This window comes from Colobus angolensis, unplaced genomic scaffold (genome assembly GCF_000951035.1).
Source record: "Colobus angolensis palliatus isolate OR3802 unplaced genomic scaffold, Cang.pa_1.0 Scaffold212, whole genome shotgun sequence".
Lineage (NCBI taxonomy): Eukaryota > Metazoa > Chordata > Mammalia > Primates > Cercopithecidae > Colobus > Colobus angolensis.
In genome coordinates this window covers 3,645,844-3,659,217 of record NW_012115289.1, presented here as the reverse complement: position 1 = coordinate 3,659,217, position 13,374 = coordinate 3,645,844, and the positions used below count along the sequence as shown (strand labels likewise).

Here is a 13,374-nt window from a genome sequence, read left to right as displayed (position 1 = left end):
GGCCTCCCAAAGTGCTGGGATTACAGGCTTGAGCCACCGCGCCCGGCCGGCTGGAGAATCTCTTGAGGCCAGGAGTTTGAGAGCAGCCTGGGCAACATGGTAAAACCCTGCCTCTCTACAAAAGTAAATAAATTAAATAAATGAAAATTTTCACACAGATTGAGTTTATTTAAAAATATCTTTCTTGTGAATACTAGTTAATTTCTTATCACTTATGAAATTTTTTACAGTAATGTATACTTTTGGTTCAGCCAAGTTGTGTTCATTTTGATGGAAAGTAATTCCTTTAGGTGTTGTGGCTTTTCTAGACTATAAGATCTGTGTAAAAGAAAAGAAAAACAAAAACTGTTTTTCCTTTCTACTCTCAACACAGAACACTTCTATAACCACATATTTTGGATTCTCCCCCTCAAAGCAGTTCTCTAGCAGCACTACCTGGGTGTCCTATAATGCATTTCAGTTCTGACACTGTCTGCTTGGGATAATGTCAGATCCCACAGGTTGAGTGTTCAGTCCCACAAGACTGCCTTCACTTCAGATGCCAATAGCCAGTCCCAGTCACCAGTACTTCTCACTGGTTACAAAGCAGGGTTTCTGCAACCACCCCCTTTGGGTCTGAACCATTTCCTAGGATGGCTCAAAGAATTCAGGGGAACATATTTGCTGATTTATTATAAAGGATACAGGTGAATAGATTGATAATGGTGAAGTGTGGAGAGGTGGTGTGTGGAGCTTCGATGTCCTGTCTGGGTATGCTACCCTCCTAGCACTTTCACGTGTTCAGCAATTGTTGGTCTGTGGGTGGGGCTGAAAGTTCATACTCTCTAATCACTTGATTTTTGCTGTTGCCCTATGCTGAGACTGTTGGGGGGCCCCAGTCTAAGTGACCATTAACATAAACTTGAGTTATCACAGGGACCTGATAACTTGGTTTCACCTCAAGTGATCCGCCTGCCTCTACCTCCCAGAGTGCTGGGTAACAGGCATGAGCCACCACACTCGACCCGGAAACAATTTTGTAATTTGGAATTTTCTTCTCCCATAAGGACTTACCAGGTCTTAATAAATTTAGCCATATGTGTTGAAAAAGATACATTGAAATTACAGAATTTTCCTATAGAATGCAATTTTGGGGTTTGAAGATGGATCTTAGTGATCATCTAAACCTTATACAGATTTTGGAAGGATAATTGAATTGCTTTCACATTGCTGATTAGTGTGAGCCTAGATTGGAATCCAGGATGCATCTGGTATTCTGTGGTCTTTCTATAGGACTCATTTTGGAATTCTGTAAAATGAGTAAAAATTTAATTGACTGTAAAAAAGGGACTTGAGGTGGGGTGTGGTGGCTCACACCTATAATCTCAGCATTTTAGGAGGCCAAGGCTGGTGGATCACCTGAGGTCAGGAGTTCGAGACCAGCCTGGCCAACGTGGAAAAACCCTGTGTTTACTAAAAATACAAAATTAGCTGGGCTTGGTGGTGCATGCCTGTAATCCTAGCTACTCGGGAGGCTTCAGGCAGGAGACTTGCTTGAACCCAGAAGGTGGAGGTTGTGGCCAGCTGAGATTGTGCCATTGCACTCCAGCCTGGGCAACAAGAGTGAGACCCCGTCTCAAAAAAAAAAAAAAAAAAAAAAAAAAATCTGGAAAGATACACAAAACATTGAAAAAAAAAAAAACTTGTAAATATTTTTTGTCTTCATTTAAATGTTAACTTGAAGTTAAGATTGGTACTTTAAAAAAAATTAAAAAAATAGAGACAGGGTCTCACCATCTCGCCCAGGCTGGTCTTGAACTGCTGAGCTCAGGAGATCCTTCTGTCTTGGCCTCCCAAAGTGTGATTAAAGATGTGAGCCATTGAGCCTGGCTGATAATTGTTAACATGCATTGTTTTGGGGCGTGACTCTGGATTAATTTGTATAGGCCCTCATAATGATGATGATTTTGATTTTTAGAATTTGGAATGCCAATTCTAAATTCTGAATTCTTCTAACTGAAAATTAGCTTTAGAAAATAGTTGACAATTTAAGGCTGGGCACGGTGGCTCAAGCCTGTAATCCCAGCACTTTGGGAGGCCGAGACGGGCGGATCATGAGGTCAGGAGATCGAGACCATCCTGGCTAACACGGTGAAACCCCGTCTCTACTAAAAAATACAAAAAGCTAGCCGGGCGAGGTGGCTGGCGCCTGGAGTCCCAGCTACTCGGGAGGCTGAGGCAGGAGAATGGCGTGAACCCGGGAGGTGGAGCTTGCAGTGAGCTGAGATCTGGCCACTGCACTCCAGCCCTCCAGCCTGGAGTCTTGCTCTGTCACCCAAGCTGGAATGCAGTCGTGATCTCTGCTCACTGCAACCCCGCCTCCCGGGTTGAAACGATTCTCCTGCCTCAGCCTCCTGAGTAGTTGGGATTATAGGTTCCTGCCAACACACTCAGCTGATTTTTGTATTTTTAGTGGAGATGGGGTTTCACCATATTGTCCAGGCTGGCCTCAAACTCCTGACCTCAGGTAATCCACCTGACTTGGCCTCCCAAAGTGCTGGGATTACAGGCATGAGCCACTGCACCCCACCCAATTTAAACTCTCACCTAGCAGTATTTGAGATTTGTTTCTTTGCCCAAAGTGGTTTTGACAAACAAAATACCTTCTAGTGATACTTCTCTTATACCTTCTCTGTCTTATTCTTTCCTCTGTCAGGTCCTCATTTATGAATTCTATTTGTAATTAACCTCTTGTTTTCTGCCATTGTCTTTTGTTTACCCACATCATTTCTCTCTTTTTAATATTGTTCTGAGTAATTGGAACATACGTTTAGTATTGCATTCTCTATTTAAATTAAATGGCAGTATTTTTTGTTTGAAAAGATGACATGAAGATTTAAATTAAGGGTAAAAATGTTTTCAGAACTGTATGGCAGTAGTTTTGAAATGTGTAGAACTTTAGCCCCATCATGTGGTAAAAATTTAAACTGCATGTGGCTGAGTATAACTCTCTTATTTAGGGCAGTGACTTTTTAGACTGTTAGTTGTGACCTGTAGTGAGAAGGATATTTTACACACTCTTTTCATTTCCACGTAGATATAACAAATAAATTTCATATACCTATGGTACACTAATGTTTTCTTCTGTAGTTTTCTGGTTTTTTAAAAATTCCATTAAAAAATGCTAATTGTGACTGATCTCATCATTTGTTAGTAGGTCCTGACCAGCATTTTGAAAGTATTACTGAAAGAAGGTTGAACAGATAAATTCTGTTTGTTATGCTAGGAAGGATGACAAAATAATCCCTGTAAACAGGATGCTGTATCTTCATAATTGTTTGATGAAAGATTTCAGGGCTGTGGTATTAAAAGGGTAGATAAATGGTATGAAATAGAAACAGAAAGTTGGAGAATTTTTTTCTTTTTAAACAAAATAAAAAAATGTGTTATGGTGAAACTTTACTATGATGAATACATTTTCATATCTTTATTCAATAATCTGTAGTTATCTCTATAACTAATGTATAATTTTGATTCTTTTATGGCAGTGTTAAAAAGATTAGTATTACTGTACCAAAACTTTCCTTTGACAATGTAAGCAATGTCAGCTTGCGATGAAAATGTAGGCTATTTATACTTTTAGGCTGAAAGGATCAGAAAATTCAATCAGACTGCTAGTCGAGTTCATTGAAACTTTTATTTTGATTTTTGCTGTTCTGAAGGCACATAGGCAGAGTTCGTTGAAACTTCTATGGAGAAGGTTTACTGTGTAGATTTTTTGGTTTATTGTTTGTTTAGGTATTCTGGGCTTTAGAGAAAATTTTAAATGAAACTTTTAAAAATTTATTTATTTATTTATTTATTTATTTATTTTTAAATTTTTCTAGAGACAGGATCTCACTATGTAGTGATCCATTGTGTCCCCTACCTTGGTCCTCAATGGATACTGTAGGGGGAGACCAGGTGAGCAGTTCACTCAAGCAAATGGTCATTGTCTTCATGATCTAGGATGTCAACCCAAGAGAATCTAATAAGTTAGAATTACTTAGATTCCATTTTGGCCAAGTTTTCACCCTGGGGTATGGCCTGGACTTTACTCTTAGGGGAAAGCAATGCCATGTCCAAGGATGGTTGGGTCATAATCCCAAATTTTAAAACTATAAACTGGGTGTGGTGGCTCTTGCCTATAATCCCAGTGCTTTGGGAGGTCAGGAGTTCAAGACCAGTCTTGGCAACATAGCAAGACCCCATCTCTACAAAAAAATTAGCTGGGCATGGTGGTGCGCACCTTTAGTCCCAGCTACTTGGAAGGCTGACTAGAGATGATCACTTGAGGACGGGCACGGTGGCTCACATCTGTAATCCCAGCACTTTGGGAGGCTGAGGCAGGTGGATTGCCTGAGGTCAGGAGCTCGAAATCAGTGCTGGGATTATAGGCTTGAGCCACTGTACCTGGCCTTAAAACTATTTTTAAAAACAGTCCAGAAAGAAAGGCAGTGTAAGAAGAAGTGGATGGAGATGGTCTCTGCCTTACTTGTTGTAATAAAACACTTTATATAAAATCTGAAGATGGTAGACACTCTTATCTCCCCCTGCCCACCATTTACAGATGAGGGAACTCAGGTTGAGAGATTAATTTGCTGAGACGTACTAGAGCTGGAATAGGAAGCTGTATGTATCAGACTTTAAAATTCATCCGTTTAATGACTTTCTTTTCTTGATTATTAGGATAGTAGACTAGGTTTCAGAAGAGAAATGCTAGGATACTTTTATGCATACACCAAAATATATTTTTATCCCAGTTTGGAGAAACATGAAATAACTGTTTTTTCCCTTTTTTTCAAGGGTACCATCTCTAGTATCTTTCTATAGTCAGTCATAGGAAATTCATCTCTTTTGGCTCTATGAACTTTTGTTGAGTGGATCTACGTGAATTATGTAGTTAATTACCTATTAATGGATTAGACAGTAGAAATACCTGGGCATTTCTTGAATATAATGGTAAGGTAAATTTCTAGCAGAATTGCTAGGTCAGAAAGTTTGTACATTTTGGTAGATAATGCCTAACTGCTCTCCAAAAAGTTCGCATCTACTTATAATCCCGTTACAGTTTTATGGGAAGGGGGGCAGCTTTTCAGTCTCGGAGATACTAGATGTTTTCATTTTTACATTTTTGTGAAATTAGATGAAAAGATAATACTTCGTTTTGATTTGCATCACTTAATTACGATTGAGCATACTTTTGTGTTAGAAATTTTTTCTCAGAATTGCTTACGTAGTCTATTTCTTAGTGACTTATAGCTCCTTTCATATTGGGTTATGTTTGACTATATTTTTTATTTAAAATTTTTTTTCGTATGGCACCCCAGAACTAAGCAGATGCCATTTATATTGCAAATGTTTTTCTACAGCTTGTTTGATATTTTAAAAATTTCCTTAAAATTTTTTCCCCCTTAGAGCCAGGGTCTCACTGTGTTGGCTGGTCTTGAACTCCTGGCCTCGAGTGATGCTCCTGTCTCAGCTTCCTGAGTAGCTGGCACTATAGGTGCACACTACTGCACCCAGTTGTGTTTGATACTCTTAAAAAGACTGTAGAAGGTTTTAATGAAGTATTTAAATGTACAAAGAAGTAAGTAAACACTTATTAACCACCCTGGTAATTAAGTAGGCCAGGTACAATGGCTTGCTTCTGTAATCTCAGCACTTTGGGAGGCTGAGGTAGGAGGATCGCTTGAGGGTAGAAATTCAAGACCAGTCTTGGCAATCTGATGAGATCTCGTCTATACAAAATAATTAAAAACGATTAGCCAGGCATAGTGGCTTGCACCTGTAGTCCCAGCTACTCTGGAGGCTAAGACAGTAGGATCACTTGAGCCCAGAAGTTGTTTGAGGCTGCATTGAGCTATGAGTGTGCTAGTAGAGCTGGACAACAGAGTAAAACCCTGTCTCGAACAAACAAACAAATTTAGGTCAGGTATGGTAGGTAGCTCATGCCTGTAATCCCAGCACTTTGGGAGGCTGAGGCAGGCGGATCAGCTGAGGTCAGGAGTTCAAGAACAGCCTGGCCAACATGGTGAAACCCTGTTTCTACTAAAAATACAAAAACTAGCTGGGCATGATGGTACGTGCCTGTAAATCCCAGCAACTCAGGAGGCTGAAGCAGGAGAATCACTCAAACCCGGGAGGAAGAGATTGTAGTGAGCCGGAATCGTACTACTGCACTCCAGTCTGGGCAGCAGAGCGAGACTCTGTCTCAAAAAAAAAAACAAAAAAACAAAAAAACAAAAAAATTTTACCACTCAACATAGTTATATCTTAAACATTTCACCATATTTGCTTTATATTTCTTTTTGGAAATAGAGTATTACATATACAGAGTCCACTATTTACTTCACAATCCTGTTTCCATTTTCATTTTTTTCCCACGGGTATTCTCAATGCATATTCTTATTACTATATGTGTAAATGCCAATAGATAGTATTGTATGTTTTAAAAGTACATAAATGATTATTTAAATGTCTACATGTTGCTTTTATATTCATTATGTCTGAAATTTTTTTCATGTTGATATCTATAGGTTTAGTGTAGTTATCTTGAACTTTGACTAGTATTCTATTTGTGTCCCATTTTGTCTATTTAGCTTTAGATTGTTTATAACTTTTGACTATGACAGAGTACTGCATTGAATGCTTTTGTAATTTCTCCTTGTCCACATGTGTAAGAATTTTTAAGGCTACTTACTGCTTCTCAAAACTTTTTATAGGTACTAAGACAACCTGGGATTTTGTTAAAATTAAGTTTCTGATTCAATAAGTCTTTGGTAGGGTCCCAAATTGTAATAAACCTCCAAGTGATGCTGATGCTGCCCATCTGTGGACTACTTTATGAATAGCAATACTCTAAGCTATAGTTAGAAGTAAAATTGCTGGGACTTGATTAGATATTGCCACATTCTTTCACTTGTAGTGGTCTAATTTTTACCCTATATGCTATCTGTAACTATTTTCTTTTTTTCTTTTTTTTTTTTTTTTGAGACGGAGTCTCACTCTGTCACCCAGGCTGGAGTGCAGTGGCATGATCTTGGCTCACTGCAACCTCCGCCTCTCAGGTTCAAGCGATTTTCCTGCCTCGGCTTCCTGAGTAGCCAGGACTACACTCGTGTGCCACCATGCCCAGCTAATTTTTTGTGTTTTTAGTAGAGACAGGTTTCACTGTGTTAGCCAGGATGGTCTCTATCTCCTGACCCCCTGATCCTCCCACCTCGGCCTCCCAAAGTGCTGGGATTACACGCATGAGCCAACCTGCCCGGCCTCTATAACTATTTTCTTTATACTCTTGCCAGAAGTTTGTCAGATGAGCTCCAATTCTTGGTGCTATCAATGGTACCTTACTATGGTTGAAACTTTTTCAAGAATGCTTTGCAGGGTCAATATTCAGTATAATCAATGGACATTCCATGCTCTCTACCATCCACAGACATCTGGTATTGTGAAGTACTAGAAGAACATCCTCAAAATTCAGCTCAAAACAAGTTAAAACTCTGCCTTCCTTACCTCCTTACACCTCCGTGAGGCTGTTTGGTCATTGAATGCAGCATAACTAAAACCTCTTCATAGTCACTTCCTGGGTATAATTGGTGTAAAATAAATGAGAAATTGTGAGAATGTAGACATTTTAATTATATATATATTTTTAAAATTATATTTTTAATTAAAAAAATTTTTTTTTCTAGAGACAGGGTCTCAGACTATGGCCCAGGCTGGAGTACAGTGGCATGATCATAGCTTGGTGCAACCTGGAACTCCTGGGCACAAGTGATCATCTTTTTTTTTGTTTTTGTTTTTTTGTTTTTTTTTTTTGAGACTAAGTCTCTCTCTCTTGCCCAGGCTGGAGTGCAGTGGCACAATCTCGGCTCACTGCAACCTTTGCCTCCCAGGTTCAAGCATTTCTGTTCTAGCGTCCCAAGTAGCTGGGACTACAGTCACACGCCACCACGCCCCGCTAATTTTTGTATTTTTAGTAGAGACGGGATTTCACCATATTGGTCAGGCTGATCTCGAGCACCTGACCTCAGGCGGTCCACCTGCCTCAGCCTCCCAAAGTGCTGGGATTACAGATGTGAGCCACCGTGCCCGTCCTCAAGTGATCATCTCTAGTCAGCCTTCCAAGTAGCTGGGACTAAAGGTGCGCACCACCATGCCCAGCTAATTTTTTTGTAGAGATGGGGTCTTGCTATGTTGCCAAGACTGGTCTTGAACTCCTGGCCTCCCAAAGCACTGGGATTATAGGCAAGAGCCACCACACCCAGTTTATAGTTTTAAAATTTGGGATTATGACCCGACCATCCTTGGACATGGCATTGCTTTCCCCTAAGAGTAAAGTCCAGGCCATACCCCAGGGTGAAAACTTGGCCAAAATGGAATCTAAGTAGTTCTAACTTATTAGATTCTCTTGGGTTGACATCCTAGATCATGAAGACAATGACCATTTGCTTGAGTGAACTGCTCACCTGGTCTCCCCCTACAGTATCCATTGAGGACCAAGGTAGGGGACACAATGGATCACTACAAATTACATAAAAATGCCCCCATCTCATTAACATCTTACCCCCCCAGGTGAAAAGTCTAGGTTCAAGTAGGAGATTTTGTTTTTTTCTTACGTGAAGTCACAGCTCTTGTACTTTAAAGACTGACATATAGCCAGCACAGTAAAATATGAGTAAGAAATACAATAGTACTAAAAAGGAAGATAGAAAACTGGTATTATTTGGCCAGGAGCAGTGGCTCACACCTGTAATCCCAGTACTTTAGGAGGCCGAGGCAGGTGGATCACGAGGTCAGGAGATCGAGACCATCCTGGCTAACATGGTGAAACCCTGTCTCTACTAAAAATACAAAAAATTAGTCAGGCGTGGTGGCGGACGCCTGTACTCCCAGCTACTCAGGAGGCTGAGGCAGGAGAATCACGTGAACCCGGGAGGCGGAGCTTGCAGTGAGCAGAGATCGCTCCATTGCACTGCAGCCTGGGAGACAGCGAGACTCCGTCTCAAAAAAAAAAAGGAAAGAAAAGTGATACTATCTGTGAACAATTAACTCCATATTAAAAAAAAAAAACCAACAGATTCTACAAAGTAAGAATTAAGATTGCTAGACACAAGACTAACCAGTTTCATGGCTGTGGAGGAGAGCAAACAACCCCAATGCTTGAGGAGCATGTTACCCCAGGAGGTGCAGAAAGGTGAACAATTAATGCCCTCTCTGTACCCTGAACCAGCATCACTGCCTGAGTCAAACAGTAGCTGGAGGAGATGACACTGACACACTGCTAGATTTGCCACCTCTGTTCACATACTTTGAACTTGGGAAAATTCATGTGGACATGGGCAGTCAACTATCCTGCTATTCCTGATGCCATCAATGGCAGCTCCTGAATCTGCATTTGAACACTCAGATCCATACAACCTTGTTTCATTATGATCGATAACAATTCATATACTTATCCAGATACCTAAATAGTTATGACATGTGTAGCAACTGAGGCTCCAGTTACTTTGAGACATCGTTCATGTTTCTGAACTAAGCTATTAACAGTAATCCAAATCAAGTTTAACAACAGATCTTGGAGTGACCTGTGTCCCTTGGGGTGGCTGGTTTTTATGTGAGAGAGAATGAGATACAGGAGGTCTGTATTGACAGTGAGGAGTAACTTGTGGCCTATTTGTTGTCCCTGTAATTGTTAGAGTGACACCAACAATCAGGTCAGTTTAAATTCCTGTTAATGAACTGTAATGGATGGTCATGGCCATAGACCATATCCTGGCAAAATTACTTGGTGGTCCCCAGTGTTCACCAGCGTTCCTCCTTCCAGGGTTTATTCGGTTGGCTGGATCCTGACCTCACTTGAGATGTTGATAGTAGACTTAATGAAATGCTGTATAAGACCAGTTAAATTAATTTGTTTCCAGTCTCTGTCAGGAAGATTAATATGAGTACTGACAGTGGAATAATGATGGGAAAATTCAAATTCAGCCAAGAATGTATAGGGCTGATGTGTAGATCATTGAGAGAGGCAATTCATCCTGGGCTCTGAGCATTTTTGCTTTTTTTTTTTTTGAGATTGAGTCTTGCTCTGTCAGGCCAGAGTGCAGTGGCGCGATCTCAGGTCACTGCAGCCTCTGCCTCCCGGGTTCAGGCAGTTTTCATGCTTCAACCTCCCAAATGACTGGGATTACAGGTGTGCGCCACCATGCCTGACTAATTTTTTTTTTTTTTTGGGACAGAGTTTTGCTCTGTCGCCCACGCTAGAGTGCAGTGGCGCAATCTCTGCTCACTGCAAGTTCTGCTTCCTGGGTTCACGCCATTGTCCTGCCTCAACCTCCCAAGTAGCTGGGACTACAGGCGCCCACCACTGCACTCGGGTAATTTTTTGTATTTTTAGTAGAGACAGGGTTTCACCATGTTAGCCAGGATGGTCTCTATCTCCTGACCTCGTGATCCTTCCGCCTCGGCCTCCCAAAATCCCAGAGTGCTGGGATTACAGGCGTGAGCCACTGTGCCCGGCCTGTATTCTTCTGAAATTATTCTTTAACTTTTGGAGATGGAGTCTCGTTCTGTTGCCCAGACTGGAGTGCAGTGGTGCGATCTTGCTTCACCACAACCTCCACCTCCCAGGTTTAAGCAGTTCTCTTACCTCAGCCTCCCGAGTAGCTGGGATTACAGGCACCCGCCACCACACCCTGCTAAGTTTTGTACTTTTAGTGAATTTAGTGTATTTAGTGAGCCATTTCACCATTTTGGCCAGGCTGGTCTCGAACTCCTGACCTCAGGTGATCTGCCCACCTCATCCTCCCAAAGTACTGGGATTACAGGCATGAACCACCACGCCTGGACTAATTTTTGTATTTTTTGTAGAGATGGAGTTTCACTGTATTGACTAGGCTGGTTTCGAGCTCCTGACCTCAAGTGATCCACCTGCCTCAGCCTCCCAAAGTACTGGAATTTTGGCCTTGAGCCACTGCACCCAGCCTCCTGCACCTTCTTGCTTGTATGCAAGGTCTTGACTACACTTTGCATGGGTCATTTCTTGGTTGTTTGTAGTAAGCAACATTGAGGGACAAAGACCAAGCTCTTTATAAATGTGGTTGATTTGCCAAACTCAGTGCAAGGGCAGCATCCACCTAGGCTCCTCCCTGTCAAGCCCCAGAGGTCTTAGGGGGCGCTACAGAACCAGTGCTAACATCATGCTTATGCTGCTTGCTGTGCCATGAGTAGTAAAGTCTTTTTGTCTCATTTCTTTTGCTAGCATACATGAAACAGTATCCAGGCTAGCTTATAACTTGCAGAGATGATAAAATCCAGACTCTTGAAAGACTCTGACATATAGCCAGCACAGTAAAATATGAGTAAGAAATACAGGTAACAGGACTAAAGGGCAAGATAGAAAATTGGTATTATTTATGAACAGTAACTGTCCATATAAAAAAAAAAATCCCAACAGATATGCTACAAAGTAAGAATTAAGGTTACTAGAAATAAAGTTGCTAGATAAAAGACTAATACGAGATAGAATTGTAAGTGCAGCAAAGACTTAAGTCTTTAAAAAATATAATTTAAAATAGTAACAAGCACTTGGCCTGTTTATTTCTTTGTATGTTTAAAATACTTCATTAAAACCACCAATATAGTCTTTTTAAGAATATCAAAGCTGGTTTGGTGTGGTGGCTCACGCCTGTAGTCCCAGCACTTTGAGAACCCAAGGCGGGCAGATCACAAGGTCGGGAGTTCGAGACCAGCCTGGCCAATATGGTGAAAACCTGTCTCTACTGAAAATAAAAATTAGCCAGGTGTGGTGGCGGGTGCCTGTAGTCCCAGCTACTCGGGAGGCTGAGGCAGGAGAATCACTTGAACCTTGGAGACAGGTTGCAGTGAGCTGAGATTGCACCATTGCACTGCAGCCTGGGTGACAGAATGAGACTCTGTCTCAAAAAAAAAACAAACTATATCTATATCTGTATCTCAAAGTTGGGCACAGTGGTGAACAGTCTCAGCTACTCGGGAGGCTGAGGCAGGAGCTTCATTTGAGGCCAGGAGTTCGAGTCTGGCCTGGGCAACATAGATCCTGTCTCTAAGGGGGAAAAAGATCCCCCCATTCTTTATATTACCCAGATTTCAGTGGGGGAAATTTTTTTTAAGGAAATCAAAAAAAAAAAAATCAAGCTGTAGGAAAATATTTGCAGTATAAATGGCATCTGCTCAGTTCTGGGGCATAATACAAAAAAAGTTAAAAATACTGTAAGGTGCTAGAATAAATCTATTGAAATACATGCAAGACTAAAAAAAACTATAAAGACTTTAAAGATGACAAGTATAAGTACAGATATACATGTGCATTTCTCTCCCTACTGAGATAAATAAGTAAGCATATATGTATGTGTATGTTTTCTAACCCAGTAATGAATAATTGTCTGGGCCAGGTGCAGTGGCTCACGCCTATAATCTCAGCACTTTGGGAGGCCAAGGCAGGTGGATCACTTGAAGTCAGGAGTTGAAGACCAGCCTGGCCAATGTGGTCAAACCCTGTTTCTACTAAAATTATAAACATTAACCGGGCATGGTGGTGGGTGCTTGTGATCCCAGCTGCTCACGAGGCTGAGGCAGGGTAATCACTGGAACCCAGGAGGTGAAGGTTGCAGTGAGCCAAGATCGTGCCACTGCACTCCAGCCTGAGCAACAGAACGAGACTCCATCTCAAAAGAAAAAAGAAAAAAAAAGAGTTGTCTGTCTTCTCAACCCTTACTGTCGTTATATTTTGGCCAATGGGCAAGAAGTGTCAACTTCATTCTAATCTTGCATTTTGATTACAAGAGAACCTGGCTGTGTTTTCATGTGATTTGTGGCTCTTCATGTTTTTGAGAACTGGCTTTTTGCTCATTTTTCCCCCATTGGGTTGTCCTTATTTATATTGGTTTACAGAGCTCTATTTCTTTTTCTTTTTTTCTCTCTTTTTTTTTTTTTTTGAGATGCAGTCTCACTCTGTCTCGTCCAGGCTGGAGTACAGTTGTGAGATCTCGGCTCACTGCAACTGCAACCTCTGCCTCCCGGGTTCAAACAGTTATCCTGACTCAGTCTCCCAAGTAGCTGGGACTACAGGCGTGTGCCCCCACACACGGTTAAGTTTGTATTTTTTGTAGAGATGGGGTTTTAATATGTTGGCCAGGCTGGTCTCGAACTCCTGACCTCAGGTGATCTGCCCACCTCGGTACCCCAAAGTGCTGGGATTACAGGTGTGAGCCACCGTGCCTGGCCTTTTTCACCAAACATTTTTTGATAATTTTCATACATTTTCTTTTTAGATTACTGAGACCACCTGTTAAAATTCTCTTTCCCCTCCCCCCT

At 41.3% G+C, this 13,374-nt stretch overlaps 1 protein-coding gene across 1 annotated transcript in view; it reads left to right on the top strand.

Moving 5' to 3' along the window:
- GPBP1 (GC-rich promoter binding protein 1) overlaps positions 1–13,374 on the top strand; it is an 86,169-nt gene that overhangs the window by 39,527 nt on the left and 33,268 nt on the right. The window contains exon 4 of the mRNA XM_011942916.1: positions 3,197–3,217. Coding sequence (XP_011798306.1) covers positions 3,197–3,217 — 21 coding nt within the window. The remainder of the gene's footprint in view (positions 1–3,196; positions 3,218–13,374) is intronic.